Here is a 14,130-nt window from a genome sequence, read left to right on the forward strand (position 1 = left end):
TGTCACCTCCTCTATTTGTTTTTACAAAATGATTCTTTAACTTTTTACTTAAACAATTATAACCAAAAATATTTTTTAGTAAAATATATTATTTATATAAATATAATTATATTTTTATTTACATTATAGTTTGTAAAACAATATTTTTGTGTAAATAATATCATAATTTTATAAAATACTAAAATAATTTGGGCTGGTTCAACTTTCACAAATAAAAAATATTTAAACTTAGAAAAGAATATATCAAGAATATTCTTTTTAGGAGAGAAAAAAATACATCGGAGACAAATCCATCTATGAAATCCCTCTATTTTAGAGAAAAAATAGAGGAATACATTAGAGATGGTCTAAGGCATGGCCGGCGTAAATGATCGACGTTGAAATTTCAGCTTTTCTTATTTTTATATTCTAATGTTTCAATATAATTTGAATATTCCCTTTATTTTATAATATAATGGTTTAAAAGTATTTTTTGTTTCACTATATAAATTGTTTTTATATTTCAGTGTAACTTTATATTTATTGGATATTGTGTGGCCAGTTGAATTATGTAAATTACTGTGTAATTGATTAAATTTATTTATTAAATGACAGTTTTATAAAGTAATAACTTTTAAATATTACAGATTTTAATTAAAACTGATTACATTTTGAAACAAATAGAGTAATATATAAACTAACTCTATATAGATATGAGGACAAAATTGTAAAATGGTCTCATCTTGAAATTTTCTCATTCAGTGCATTCCTAATTGGAAGGAGATAATCAACATCTAATATTATGTTATTCTCAGTATATTAGAAATGGTTGAACCGTAGAACAACAAATTAATTATGCCAAGCATAGAACAACAGAGAAGAGTTTTCATACCATCTAATATTATAATATTTCACTATATTAGTGGCTAAATAAGTTTTCTCTAGCACAAATACTCACTCAATTCTTGGAGTTTAAGCTTTTCTATCTGGTGATATTAGTAGTTTGATCCCAAAAAAAAAGAAACGGTCGAACTGTACATTATAATTGGAGAAAGAAAACAAACAAAAATCAACCGAAGACTTTTAAGGTATATGAAACAAAAATTAGAAATATCAATTCTCTGCAATTAAAGAATAAGGCAATAAAATTGTAAAAATACAAAATAAAACAAAAAATATACACAGAAAGAAAGATTTAGTAAAATAAAATCATAATATAATTTCTATAATTGATAGTGCTCAGTTACAGTAAAAAGTCTAAATTTACAACATACACAGTTGTCATACGCTTATTCTGAGTAATCTCTGGCTACAAGGTTCTGAAATCGTAACTCGAAACTCCATGGTATAGACCCAAAACAATGTGTACGTCAAAAGCTAATGTGTCACATAATTTTTTTTGTTATGTTTGGTGTAAAACACACTTTTTTTCTTACTTACATTATCTCTAAATTTGTCTGGTTGATACATAGCTTACATTGTTTCTCAAAATTTGGCATTCGTTTTACTACTTACATGAATGATATGTAACTCGCTAAAAGCATATATTATTGCGACAAAAAAACCCACATATTCATATATTTTACCCCGAAAATAACCGAATTAGCAATGTATCTTAAACATGTTCAGATATTTGTACTAAAAGTAACCATATTATCCAATTTAGTTCAAGTATTTTGTACTAAACTATCCAAATGTACCAATAATAACCAAAAAAAAATTCATTATATACACTTTTTGAGCATTTTTATTCACACTATCCTATTTTAAATGAGAACACACAAAATATTGAAATTAACTAATATAATTAACTTATGATTTTAAATTAAATTATTAAAATACTTATATGTACAATTGTAACTTATATTTTTAGATATATATATATATATATATAAATTTTAGATTTTTTCGGTTACTCATTTGGTTCTTGGTTTAGACCATATTGGGTTCTGGATCTTCGGATACATCAATTTAGGACCTATTCGGTTATTTACCACAGATCGGATCGAGTTCGGATGCCTGATTTTCGGGTTGATTTAGGTCGGATCTTTAGGTCTGGATATTTTGCATAGCCCTAATTTTACTATTAAAATATTTGAGTTATGACTTCATATAATTCATTTTCTTTCAAATGTTAAAAATTTGAATTATTTTGCTTAATAATTCATTATTTTTCAAATAAATATTTTTTTTTACATAACTCTAAAATCTCGGACTTGATTCTTCATATTTTATTAGTTAATTGTGTTACATATAATATAAATACTTACTTCAAGTTAAAAATAAATAAAAAAAAAATCAAATTTAAAAATTAGTTATATATAATTTAATATACAAAAATTTACTTACAAATAAACATGATAAATGTAACAAATTTAAATATTTTATCCGCGCGTAGCGCAGAAAAAGGATCTAGTGTAAGTAATAAGAGAAGGATTGATATTTCGAAGAAAATAATCAATCTAGGAAGCCAGAATCTCAAACAGGGGGTTGGTACTTGTAGAAGAAGACGCCAGCGAAACTGCTTCTCCGTTGCTGCAAATCCAAGGAGTGTGAGGTAGTCTCCCTTGTACAGAAGAGAAAGCTGTCGAGGGTGAGTGAAGACTGGATCGACATCGAGATCTATCAGATCTTAAAATCGCCATATCTGTCGCCGAAAGCTCTAGCCACTCTATCAATGGTTACTACCAATTGACTTCTCAACTCAATGGTTACCGATAAGACTTCTATCAAATACCAAACATAAAATATATTCTTCTTTCTTGGAAAAACAGTATATTGATAGGCTCATGCTTATATACGAACATAATTGAATGTATATATGTACTTATTAGTACTAACATGGTTTAATGTATCTTGTTTATAGGAAGACAAAGTATTTCAAGGTACCAAACAGCTACTATATATCTGGACTTGAGTGAGGTTCGGAACTGATCTAAGTCACCAAACCCACAAATGACGAAATTATATCAATCTTCTTTTGACTCTCACCCTATATACTGGAGCTACAAGAGCTTTACTTTGCCAAGCCTAGTTGAGACCTGCTTGCCTCTCCCACGTGAGATCAGCCGAGAACTCAGACAATGCGGATCTTGGATTTCCTTCAGCGATAGCCAAGTAATACAGGGCAGTTTCATCATCGACTTGCATGCTTCTCCTTAGAGATTCAATTAGCTTCCGCTTTCCATGGGCTGATACAGTGGACAGATGATTCATACCAGATGCAGATTGTTCTCTTTTTGGTCCACCTTCGAGGTAAAGCACGGCTACTTCACGTTTGGCGTACTTGTCTACCTCAATGTAGCAAGTGGTGTCAACGAGAATTTCAGAATTGCTTATTGGAATAAGCAGTCTGTCTCTTGAGTAAATCCCATGGTCGCTCATCATGTTGTTTAGTCGCTTTATGTCCATAACCTACATTGTTCAAGGAAAATCTCAACTTATGCTCATAATTCTAGCCATGGTAGACAAAAGAAAAACCATAGAGCTCCGAAGCTACAAAGTTTTAGAGCCAGAACCATATGAGATAAAATCCCTACAGGTCAGATAGGGGAACTTTAATGTGCTCAGAAAACTTATAAAGAAGGACAAAGTAATGAGATGGTAAAAAGCTTTTCAGGCCTAATAAATCCATATAATATAGCACTTTATGTTACAAACTTCCTTCAACGTGCAAGGTAAAAAGGGTTGATGACAAACTTCTTAATATGAGAGCAGATATTCAAAATGACCTGTTTGTATAAGTTTCTGCATTACAGCAGCAGAGTAGCCTTAAACTAAATCAGTCAAAAACATTGTAAATTCACAAGAAATTTACACAGGGTAAGAATCCAAGATTGAAATTACATCTTAGTATTAATTCATGCAATTATCTGGGTGAATCCAGAAGACAAAATTGAGATTCACATATTATTCTTACTTACGCAATCGAAGACGAAAGAGATACCTGAACGGAGTACTTAACGGCGAGGCTAGTCACGCTATCACCACGAGAGATGCGATGAGAGATGGCGAATTTCCAGATTCCGTTATCTCTCCAGAACGCACCTGAAGCCGGATTTCCCACAAGGTCCTTGATCCGCCATGGCGCCGTGAAAGCAGACGCCACCAGATCGTTCTCTGTGGCAACGGAGTTCCAAACTCTGCAAACGCAGCTCGCACGCGCTAGATCGGCGACGGTGAGCCTCTGGAAGATAAGGCGTAGTGTGTCACGGCATGTAAGTGCCATGAAGTGAGAATTCAACGGCGAGATGGTGGTTGTTGATTGATCGGAAGATCCGACGACAATGAGAGATTCGGTGAGGAAATCGTTTCCGTCGTTTTGATCGCAGCAACAGCAAACCATAGAGAGCAAGCGTGGAAGGATGTATGTCCAGAGTCTACTAACTCAATCTCCCGGACCCAGTCTATTTTTTTAATAAATTAATTTATTTTTAATGTCAAAATTAAAACATTTACTGTTTTTTCTCTTTTATTTTTTTTTTCCATCTGATTTTCATTGATAACTTGAAAAAGATACAAGGTTGAGATACTAAAGCCGGCGGAACACAAAGAAATCCCCGGAAGCTAAGCCCACAAGAGGGAAACAAGAACCCAAACAAACACGGGTGACATACCAACATCCAGAGATTAAACGAACCACCTACACTCCTTTTACAAAACACAAACCCAGCTATCAATGATAAAAGAACAGAGCTTTAATGAACTAAAACTAGCCGGAACTCTTGGCAACGAACTGAACAAGAGAGAGCAAGCAACGTAGAGGAATTCTTTATGGAGAGCAGAACTTCATTTGAACCACCTGTTCATAATGATAACACCCACACCACTTCAACGAAGTGAAGACATAAAACCAGGATGTAACAACACCCGCCAGAGCACCATATACTCAACCGCACCTTAATCTGGAAAGCCTCCATGCCTCAACCTCTTTCTATTGCTTCAAACGAAGCCACGAGGAAACCAGAGACCAAAGGAAGATTCAGATAAACACTGAAAAGAAAGACGGGAGAAGGCCTCCAATAAACTCTGAAAACCACCTACAACTCAAGGACCAAAACCTGCAACTGCTCACCATACACTCCCACGCCACTGCTACACCGTTGCAGAATCAAAGACCATCAAACACAAGTTCGAGAACACAAGAGTGCTTAACCACACATAATCCCTCGGCCAGAGGAAGACACAAAGGCAGAAGGACGACTGGGACAGAACTGAAGAACTCTCTCTGCTGAGACACCGAAGCATGAACAGAGAAGAAAAGCCAGCAGCCTCACTATCGTAGTGGACTCATCACTCCGGCCGGATCTGAGACAGAGAAGCACAGATCTAACAACTTGACAAATCTGTAACAACAAGAAACCCAGATCTACAAAAGCTTGATAACAAATCCGAAAATGAATCACAGATCTGTCATCAAATAGCTTTAAAAATGGTTAACAAAAGCAATCTAAGCCATCAAAAGCCAGAGAAAGTATACAAAAAGAAGTGTAGGTTTGAACAGGAAAGAACTAGAACAGCTAAACACAAGAATAAGGCTCCGACGGCAACGCTAAAGACGCGCCACCGTCGGAACCACCACAAATCAACCGGAAAAGAAAGCCTAGAGAGTGAAGGACTTTTGTCGACGTCTCTCTCTCTCCTATTTGTGAAAGAGCGGACTTTTGTGAAAGAGCGGATATATTTTTTATTTTTATTTTTTTAGAAATTTAATTTTCATATTTATATTTTTTTTGTAATCATATTTGTGTTTTTCTTTGTAATCATATTTTTTTTATAAATTTTTAATCAAAATATATTTTATAAGATAATAGCAATTTAAAAGTTGATTTGGCATAAGTTCAGTTCTTTGTAATCATATGCTTGTATACCCGTTTTTTGGTAATTATATTTGTCTGTTTTATCTCGATCCGCAGGTATAATGTTGGTTTGTAATTTTTTTGTATTTTATGTTTCTATAAATACGTAACAATATTTTTCCGTAATTTAAAAGATACCCATGCTATATCACCTATTTAAAAGATTAAGGAGTCGACTATATATTTAAATTACTGAAAACTAAGTGTTTTGCCCGCGATCCAGGCTTAAACATTTTCATAATTTTTGAAAAGTTCTTTGTACACTATATTCATTATATATTAAAATAAATCATAAAATAACTTAATATTATATTTTTAAGTATATAATTAAAAAATATGTGGTTCAAAAAAAAATTAAAAAAAAATTAAAAAAATATTTGATTATAATTTAATTATGTAATTTATGTTTTTAACTTTTTACTAAAATAATTTTTCAGATAACAATACAATATATATATATAGAGAAATTATCTTTTTTAATTATATTTTTAGATTTCGAATAATTCAATATTCTATTTTCAATTATATAATTAAGAATTTAATTTGATTAATATTTAGGTATATAATTCATGTTTTTAAATTTTTACTAAAATACTTTTTCAGATAACAATACAATATATACATAAATTATCTCTTTTTTAAATTATATTTTCAGATTTTGGATAATTTTTACTATTATTAATTTTAATCAATTATTTAATCAAATAAATTAAAATTTTGTTTTTATTTTTTAATCTAGTTATACATTTTATTTGATTAATATTTAGTTATATAATTAATGTTTTTAACTTTTTACTACAAGACTTTTTCAGATAACAATACAATATATACAGAAACTATCTTTTTTAAAAATCATATTTTCAAATTTTGGATAATTCTTAGGGCAATTGTCAATAATAGCATTTTTTGAAGTTTATGTCTCAAAAATAGCACTAGAAGGAGAAAATCACAAAAATGACATTCATTAAAGGGTAAAATATCCTTAATACCATTGGTTTAAAATTAAATAAACAAATAAAAATAAATAAAATAAAAATAAAAAATAAAAAATAAAAAAATAAAATAAAAAAATAAAATAAAAAGAAATTTTTTTTATAGTTTCAGATTACATGTTTTCAGATTCGAAATTTTTATAAATTTTTTTTGAAACTTTTTTTTTCGAAATTTTTTTTTTATTTTTTTTTCAAATTTTCTTTTTATAATTTAAAAATATTTTTTGAAACTGTTTTTAAATTTTTTATTTTTTATTTTAGTATTTATTTTTTATAAAATTTTAAACCCTAATTCCAAAACCCCACCCCTTAACTCTAAACCCTAAGGTTTGGATTAATTAACCCAAGGGGTATAAGTGTATATTTACCTCTTTAATGAAACCTATTTTTGTGACTTTGAGCCTTGAGTGCTACTTTGGGAACAAAAACTTGGTTTAGTGCTATTCTAGTCTTTTTCTCTAATTCTTACTATTATTAATTTTAATCAATTATCTAATCAAATAAATTAAAATTTTGTTTTTATTTTTTTAATTTAGTTATACATTTTATTCATTAAGGGTATAAACATTATTAACCACTCTAACTTTTAACGTGAGAGCTCGATTCCAAAAATTTACTTAAATTATCCTTTTTTTTTAATTATATTTTTAGATTTTGGATAATTCAATATTCTATTTTTAATTATATAATTAAGAATTTTATTTGATTAATATTTAGTTATATAATTCATGTTTTTAACTTTTAACTAAAAGACTTTTTGGGATAACAATACAATATATACAGAAATTATCTCTTTTTTAAATCATATTTTCAAATTTTAGATAATTTTTACTATTATTAATTTTAATCAACTACCTAATCAAATAAATTAAAATTTTGTTTTTATTTTTTAATTTAGTTATACATTTTATTCATCAAGGGTATAAACGTTATTAATCAGTCTAACTTTAAACGTGAGAGCTCGATTCCAAAAATTTACTTAGCAAATAATAGTATAGATCTTGAATTTTTAAGTAGCACGTATCAGTTTAATAATACTTCGCTTTATCAAGTTTTTGGATATTTTTTTTGTTGCCAACTCGATGTTTTAGTTATGTATATATTCTAAAAGTTATTAGTAGTTTTCACTAAACATAAAAACTGCTATGTTTATATCGAAGTTTCGATATGTAATAGATATTGGTGATTTTCATTAATAATCTGATTACATATTATTAAAAAGTTTAGATCGTAATGCTATATTAAAATATTATTAGGTGAAAAAATAAAACATAGGCTTTATAAACGCATTAGAACTCTAGTCAAAAGAAAGTGATCTGACATAAACCGTGAAGTAATATATGTATTCTATTTTCCTATGTTATTATCAAGTGTTAATATCAAAATACGATCAGGAAATAATTAATTAAGAAAAGTGGTTTCCTAGAATTATGAAATTGTTGTAAATAGAAGGTTTGAGAACTGAATGTTTATGTGTATTATTAATGATTAATGGGGGTTCCTTTATATAAAGATTACAAGATATATGGAAATTATACAAATCTTAATCCATTTAAATTTAGGATAACTACAAATACAAGGAAAAAGAATTAAGGTTTCCTTTTATCCTAATCTAGTAGCGGCCTCTCTCTCTCTCTCCAAAGTCGGCCGTTTCTCTCTTCTAGGGTTTGGGCCGGTTATGGGTCGGGACGGTTATGGACATCCACCAATGGATTTATAACACTCTCTCTTAGATGTCATAATCATACAGGATTGTAATACGCTTAATGTTGCCTTATTAATACCTTATCCGAAAATCCCAGTTGGACAAACCATGATGAAGGAAAAAGAGTACAACACGTACTACTCCTCCTGATGTGAAGTGGAGGTCCTGTCTACGCATCTGATGCGTGATCTTTCCTGAACATGCAGGTAGGAAGTAAACAAATCGGTCAAGTTCTTACTGAACCGTAATTTGACCACTGTGACCTCTCAGGTCTTTTCTCATGTCTTCTGACATCGTGTGTGCATGGTCAAGAAATGGACCTTTGCTGTCGACTATTCATAATTTGGTCGGACAGACTAAACATACTTATGGACAATATATACTGAACATGGTACCATGAACTTATAATCTCAAGTCATAAACCTATGTTCCGGTGTATCTTCTACACGGATGTGTACCAATGTCTTTGTCCATAGACCTTTCTTTATTATCATCATCAACCATATTCTAATTTGATCGATTCATGTTGAGTCATGGACTTCTTCTATACATGTTCATAATCTGTCTCATGAGTTTCCAAGATCATGACATGATCAATGATCATTGTTGTAATGAGTTTTATAATCTCTATCAAGTTATTGCTCTTCGGCCAAATACACTCATGGATCTCACATGTGGTCATCGATCTCTCTTGCCTTAGGCAATGCCATATTCGTTATTCATTGTAGTCCTATCCTTATATTGATGGCGCCCCATGACCTCTGTTGCCGTGGGTCATACCATGCATATTAGGTCATGGACCTCGGCCACATGTGTTTATGGACTACAATCATGATGGCTGATCTTTCTTTTTCACTAGCCATGAGGCCGGACACCCACACAGATTTTAATAGATAATATGTATCAACCAATTAACCTTTCTTTAGGCTGGTCTAGTATAAAGTAAACACAAGGAATTCAAATTTCTTTTATAAGTATATGGACTGAATTGGATTGTTCTTATACAAATCCTTTACATAATATATGCAGCTGCTTTGTTTCAGTCCATGAACAGCTTAGGAACAATGATGTTCTTTATCCAGTGATCCATATGCTGCTTACTACATCATTATATGTCAATCTAATTTCTTTCTTATGACCAGACCTTTGTCAATTTCGAAAATATGCAGCAGCACCCACCACATAGGAGTTTATCTCCTTATAATCTGTTCCATGGTCTCTGTGAGTATCCTTGTGTAACAAGCTATGATCTAATGCTGTTAGTAGGAAACATGAACACCTTTAGACCACGTGATCATGTATTATATCTCACGGTTTCTTTTCCCTCACAAGACCCATCTATTTCACTGGTTTATATCAGATGGCGTTTCTATGGCCAATACGCCTATCTCTTCTATAGATACTTTAAACCCCACGTTTATCTTTTCTTTAATCTTTATAAGTACTCTTTCGTGGGCTCATGATCCTCGCTTATATCTTTAAACTCAAGTGCTACTTTCTTATGTATCTTTATACAAATATATCTTTTATGTGTCGACACTTATATATATATGTGTGGTTCCATTTTGTTCCAGACATGATCTAATCGATTTGAGATCTTATTATCCAGGACCTTTATTACCTAGCAGCTTGGCGTCCCAAGCTACATGGTTTGATACCTTAGATGTTCAGCTGCGCAGCCTTATCTCAATGTCTGGTCTGGTTTCCTTATGACCTCGGATTTGTCTTATCTTTCTATGCACATTTTCTTTCCGAGGTTCCTTATCTTATGGAACACTTTGGTCTATCTTGTATAGACTCTGTAGCAACTTGATTGTATCTCTAGGACATCAGATTTCGTTTGGTGCTAAGCTGGTTATGACTTAGTCATTCTTTTCTTTTCTTTTCGGGTCAGTATGTCTGGCATCTCGATTAGCTAGCTTTGTATAATTTTCTTTTCTTTGGACGTCTTAAATCATATTCTCTAGTCCGAGGATCTTGCCAAGACAATGATGGTTAATACCATTCTATTTTACTTATCATTCTTTACCAGCCTATTACTTTCTCCTTCTAATGTTGGATAGTCAGATTTATTGACTCATGCAATCCGGGTACCTGGCCTCAATCTGATCACCCATATTTGGCTCAAGGTCTCTTAAAACTCGTGGGAGAAAGTCATACTTTTATCCAACATATATTCCCAATCCTCTTCTGAGGTTCCATCTTAGACGGCACATATATGTCTGTGGTGGTTATTTCAAAGTCTCTTAAGATGGTATATGTCTGGCTCATGACCCGAATTCAATTTGAGATGGGAATATATATGCTCACTTATATGGCCTGATGCAGCTTAACTTTATATACATGTAAAACTCATGATGTCCCCAAGCTTATAGACTTTAGAGTCTGAACCTTATAGGTAATACCCTGTATGGCCAAGCTGTTATCAAGCTGTTATATCTGTGTTTATAGTATGGTCATGGACCACGGGTTTTGTCCTCACTCCCCCTCATGATCATACTATAATCTGCAGATGCTTGGGACATTATCGCCTAATGATTTTCCCTTGTGTACATGTTACACAACGTGAGATACTATGGGATAACTCTGTGTGCCCTTTTAATATCAATCTTTGCATCAAGTTTAGAGTAGGATGGCTAATCCGGTCATGCCATAAAGTGTATAATTTCGTGGGTAAACCATTGTGGTTACCATGGCTTTTGCCTCTTATCATACTGATCTTTGCATAGTCTAGATCAGTAGAGAATGCAGGTATAGTTTCGACCACTCTTTGTTTCCTTTGCCCATTGTTTCTATATGGAAACCATTCTTATATCATATATCTTATAAACTCAATGGGCTTCTATGGGTGGATATAGAGCATTAGATCTTTCAAGCCTGTGTGCTTTTTCTTTAGGCACCAATGTACTTAGCCTCTTTAGGCGCCAATGTACTTAGTCTAGCCGTAGCCCTTTAGGCAATTATTTACTGGTCGCAGGCCCTTATCTGACTGACTATACCCGCAACATTGTCTTCTATATTGGCGTTTTCTGAGTCATATCTAAAATCATTCATTCATCTTATAATATAAGTTCTTAATTCAAGAAAATCACAAACATAAAGCAAAGCAAACACAGAAGTCAAAATCAACATTATTCTTTTAGTCAATCAGATGTTTTAGCCTAATGATTCCCCATTACATTTCTTATGGCACACTGACTTGGTCGAGTGTGGTGGCTTAGAAATGCCACGGCCTCCTCTCCCTTAACCATGGCCAAAACTGGGTCCACAACCACGGTTATAGTGATTCCCATGTCCATGGTCGTATAAGGTAGTTTGGCTATGCCCACGTCCTTTCCATCCATCACGGTTACAGCCGTATGGTTTATCATGATGGACGTGGTTGATTTCTTTAGATTTTTTTTTCTTCTGCAGCCTCATTGGCTTGGGGTTGGCAAGTAATCATTATTTCCCTGTATCTATTACTTTCACTTGCATTATTGTCCTCGATGATACATTCATAGAGGCCCTTTGATTTCAGGACAATCTCTGTGTCTAATGCCATTGTAAATAATTACCTCCAAAGAGATTTAGGGTAGCATAATCTAGATTGCTGATTTTCGACAACTGTAATCATATATCACTCAATCTTTATAAGAAAATAAATCGTGTTACCAAGCAAACAATCGAGTTAATGCATTCCTAATAAACAAGCCACACGGCTATAGGGTTTAATGCAATACAATCAAGGCCACACGACCATACAGTCATGATGCAAGCAAAGAGGCCACACGGCTAGATAGATATATGATGCATACGATCCTAGCTTTCGGATTCTATATATGATCAAGGTGATATGATGTATGCAAGCCAGACGGCTATGATAGTAAGGTGCATTAAAGGCCACACGGCCAAGCTATGATGCAAACAATCTATGTTGATCCAATTAGGGTTTTATCATCTTAGCAATACAAAATGTGGCTAGGGTTTCAGATTTTATAAGAATCAAAATAATCTAGCACCTTAGCTTTCAAGATATCAATTAGATCAGTTAAAATAACAAGAATCAAACCTAAACTCAATTTGGATCAATATCATGCGATTTAGGGTTTCGAGGACCTTAGGGATTCAAATTCGAGATTTAGGGCTTCAGATTCAATATGCAATCAATCTAGCTGATTTAACTCACAATCAATAGAATCAATCAAGTAAGCAAGCCTTATGGCTAAGGTTTATGCCTCACGGCCAAGAAGAAGCCACACGTCCATGAGGAAGTCACACGGCCAAAACACGAAAACAAGCCACACGGCTAATGATTCAATTCAGGATCAATGCATATAGTTTGTTGTGTAATTGCAATCCTAGCATAGATGCATTCTATCAGTTTATACAATGTACTCAACACAAGCAAGCTAATCGGCCAAGCAAAGAACAATCATACTTGATTTCAATTTCAATTTCAATACCTTCCCTAACATGAGATTCTAAGTGCAATTGCAATCAATTAATGTGATTAGGTTTAGGTATGAATGCAACAAGGCCACACGGCCACAAGTATGATTATGTCTAGAACAGTTTATCCTAATGATATAGTTTCAGATTTCGATTTTAAACAATCAGATCATTAGCGTTTTGATTTAAACAAGCCAATTAATTCATATTCAAGATTCAAGTTTAAACAATCCTAATCATAGTTCTAGGAGATCAATCAATCAAATACCATTCAATTTCAAATAATCAAAATCGATTTTTAATTTAGGGTTTTAGGGTTTCGATTTTATTAATCAAACAATTTTGATTTCAAGGTGATCAATTTCAATCTCAATCAATCAATAAGTTTTAATAGTTTTCGAATTAGGGTTTTAGGGATTTCGATAACTTTGATCTTTGATCAAAGGGATTTGATTTGAGATTCAAAACCTTTAAAGTTCTGATTTTATTTGATCAATGGATCAATCTCGTTTTAGGGTTTAGATCGAACTTATAGAGCTTTGATTTACTCATAGGGGATTTGATCTATTATCCTATGGCTTTAGTTTTAGAGATTATATTTTAGGGTTTCAATCTTTACAAAACAACCAGATTCGATTCATGTTTTCAGAATTCGAATTACCTTTAGGTTTGAAGATTGTAGAACCGGACCACCAAGAGAACCTCGAGCTGGACGGGACGCGAGCTGTAGCTGTCCGGAATGCAAGCTGAGGCTGAGTTAGTCTAGTATAAGAACCCCTTAGGGCTGGGGCTGATCGGATGAACACGAGCTGGAACACTTGTAAGAACATATTAGGGTTCGTCGGGTTCGGATTAGGGTTCTAAAGCAAATCGGCGTGCAATGTATCGGTGCGTGACGGCGCGTCAGTGTTCAGATCGACAAACGGTTGCACTGACTGATTCGTCTTGGCAAGAGCTTCGATTTGATATCTTGATCGTTTTCTGGGTCCTAACGGTTTGGGAGAACAACCTCTTTGAAGTTTCGAGGTAGATTCCTTTTGTTTAGGGTTTTAGGGGTTTGGTTTTAGGCTCAGGGTGTTAGAGGCTATCGTGCTGATAATGTGTTGTAAATAGAAGGTTTGAGAACTGAATGTTTCTGTGTATTATTAATGATCAATGGAGGTTC

At 32.8% G+C, this 14,130-nt stretch overlaps 1 protein-coding gene across 1 annotated transcript; it reads right to left on the reverse strand.

Moving 5' to 3' along the window:
- Window positions 1-2,737: 2,737 nt before the first annotated feature.
- LOC125589872 (F-box protein At1g55000-like) lies at window positions 2,738-4,383 on the reverse strand. Its single transcript, XM_048762491.1, has 2 exons — window positions 3,926-4,383; window positions 2,738-3,393 (listed from the first exon to the last, which is right to left on the reverse strand). Exons 1-2 carry the CDS (start codon window positions 4,322-4,324, stop codon window positions 3,010-3,012), a joined length of 783 nt encoding a protein of 260 aa, XP_048618448.1. The 5' UTR covers window positions 4,325-4,383; the 3' UTR covers window positions 2,738-3,009.
- Between the last annotated feature and the right edge of the window lie 9,747 nt (window positions 4,384-14,130).

Source organism: Brassica napus, chromosome A3 (assembly GCF_020379485.1).
Source record: "Brassica napus cultivar Da-Ae chromosome A3, Da-Ae, whole genome shotgun sequence".
Lineage (NCBI taxonomy): Eukaryota > Viridiplantae > Streptophyta > Magnoliopsida > Brassicales > Brassicaceae > Brassica > Brassica napus.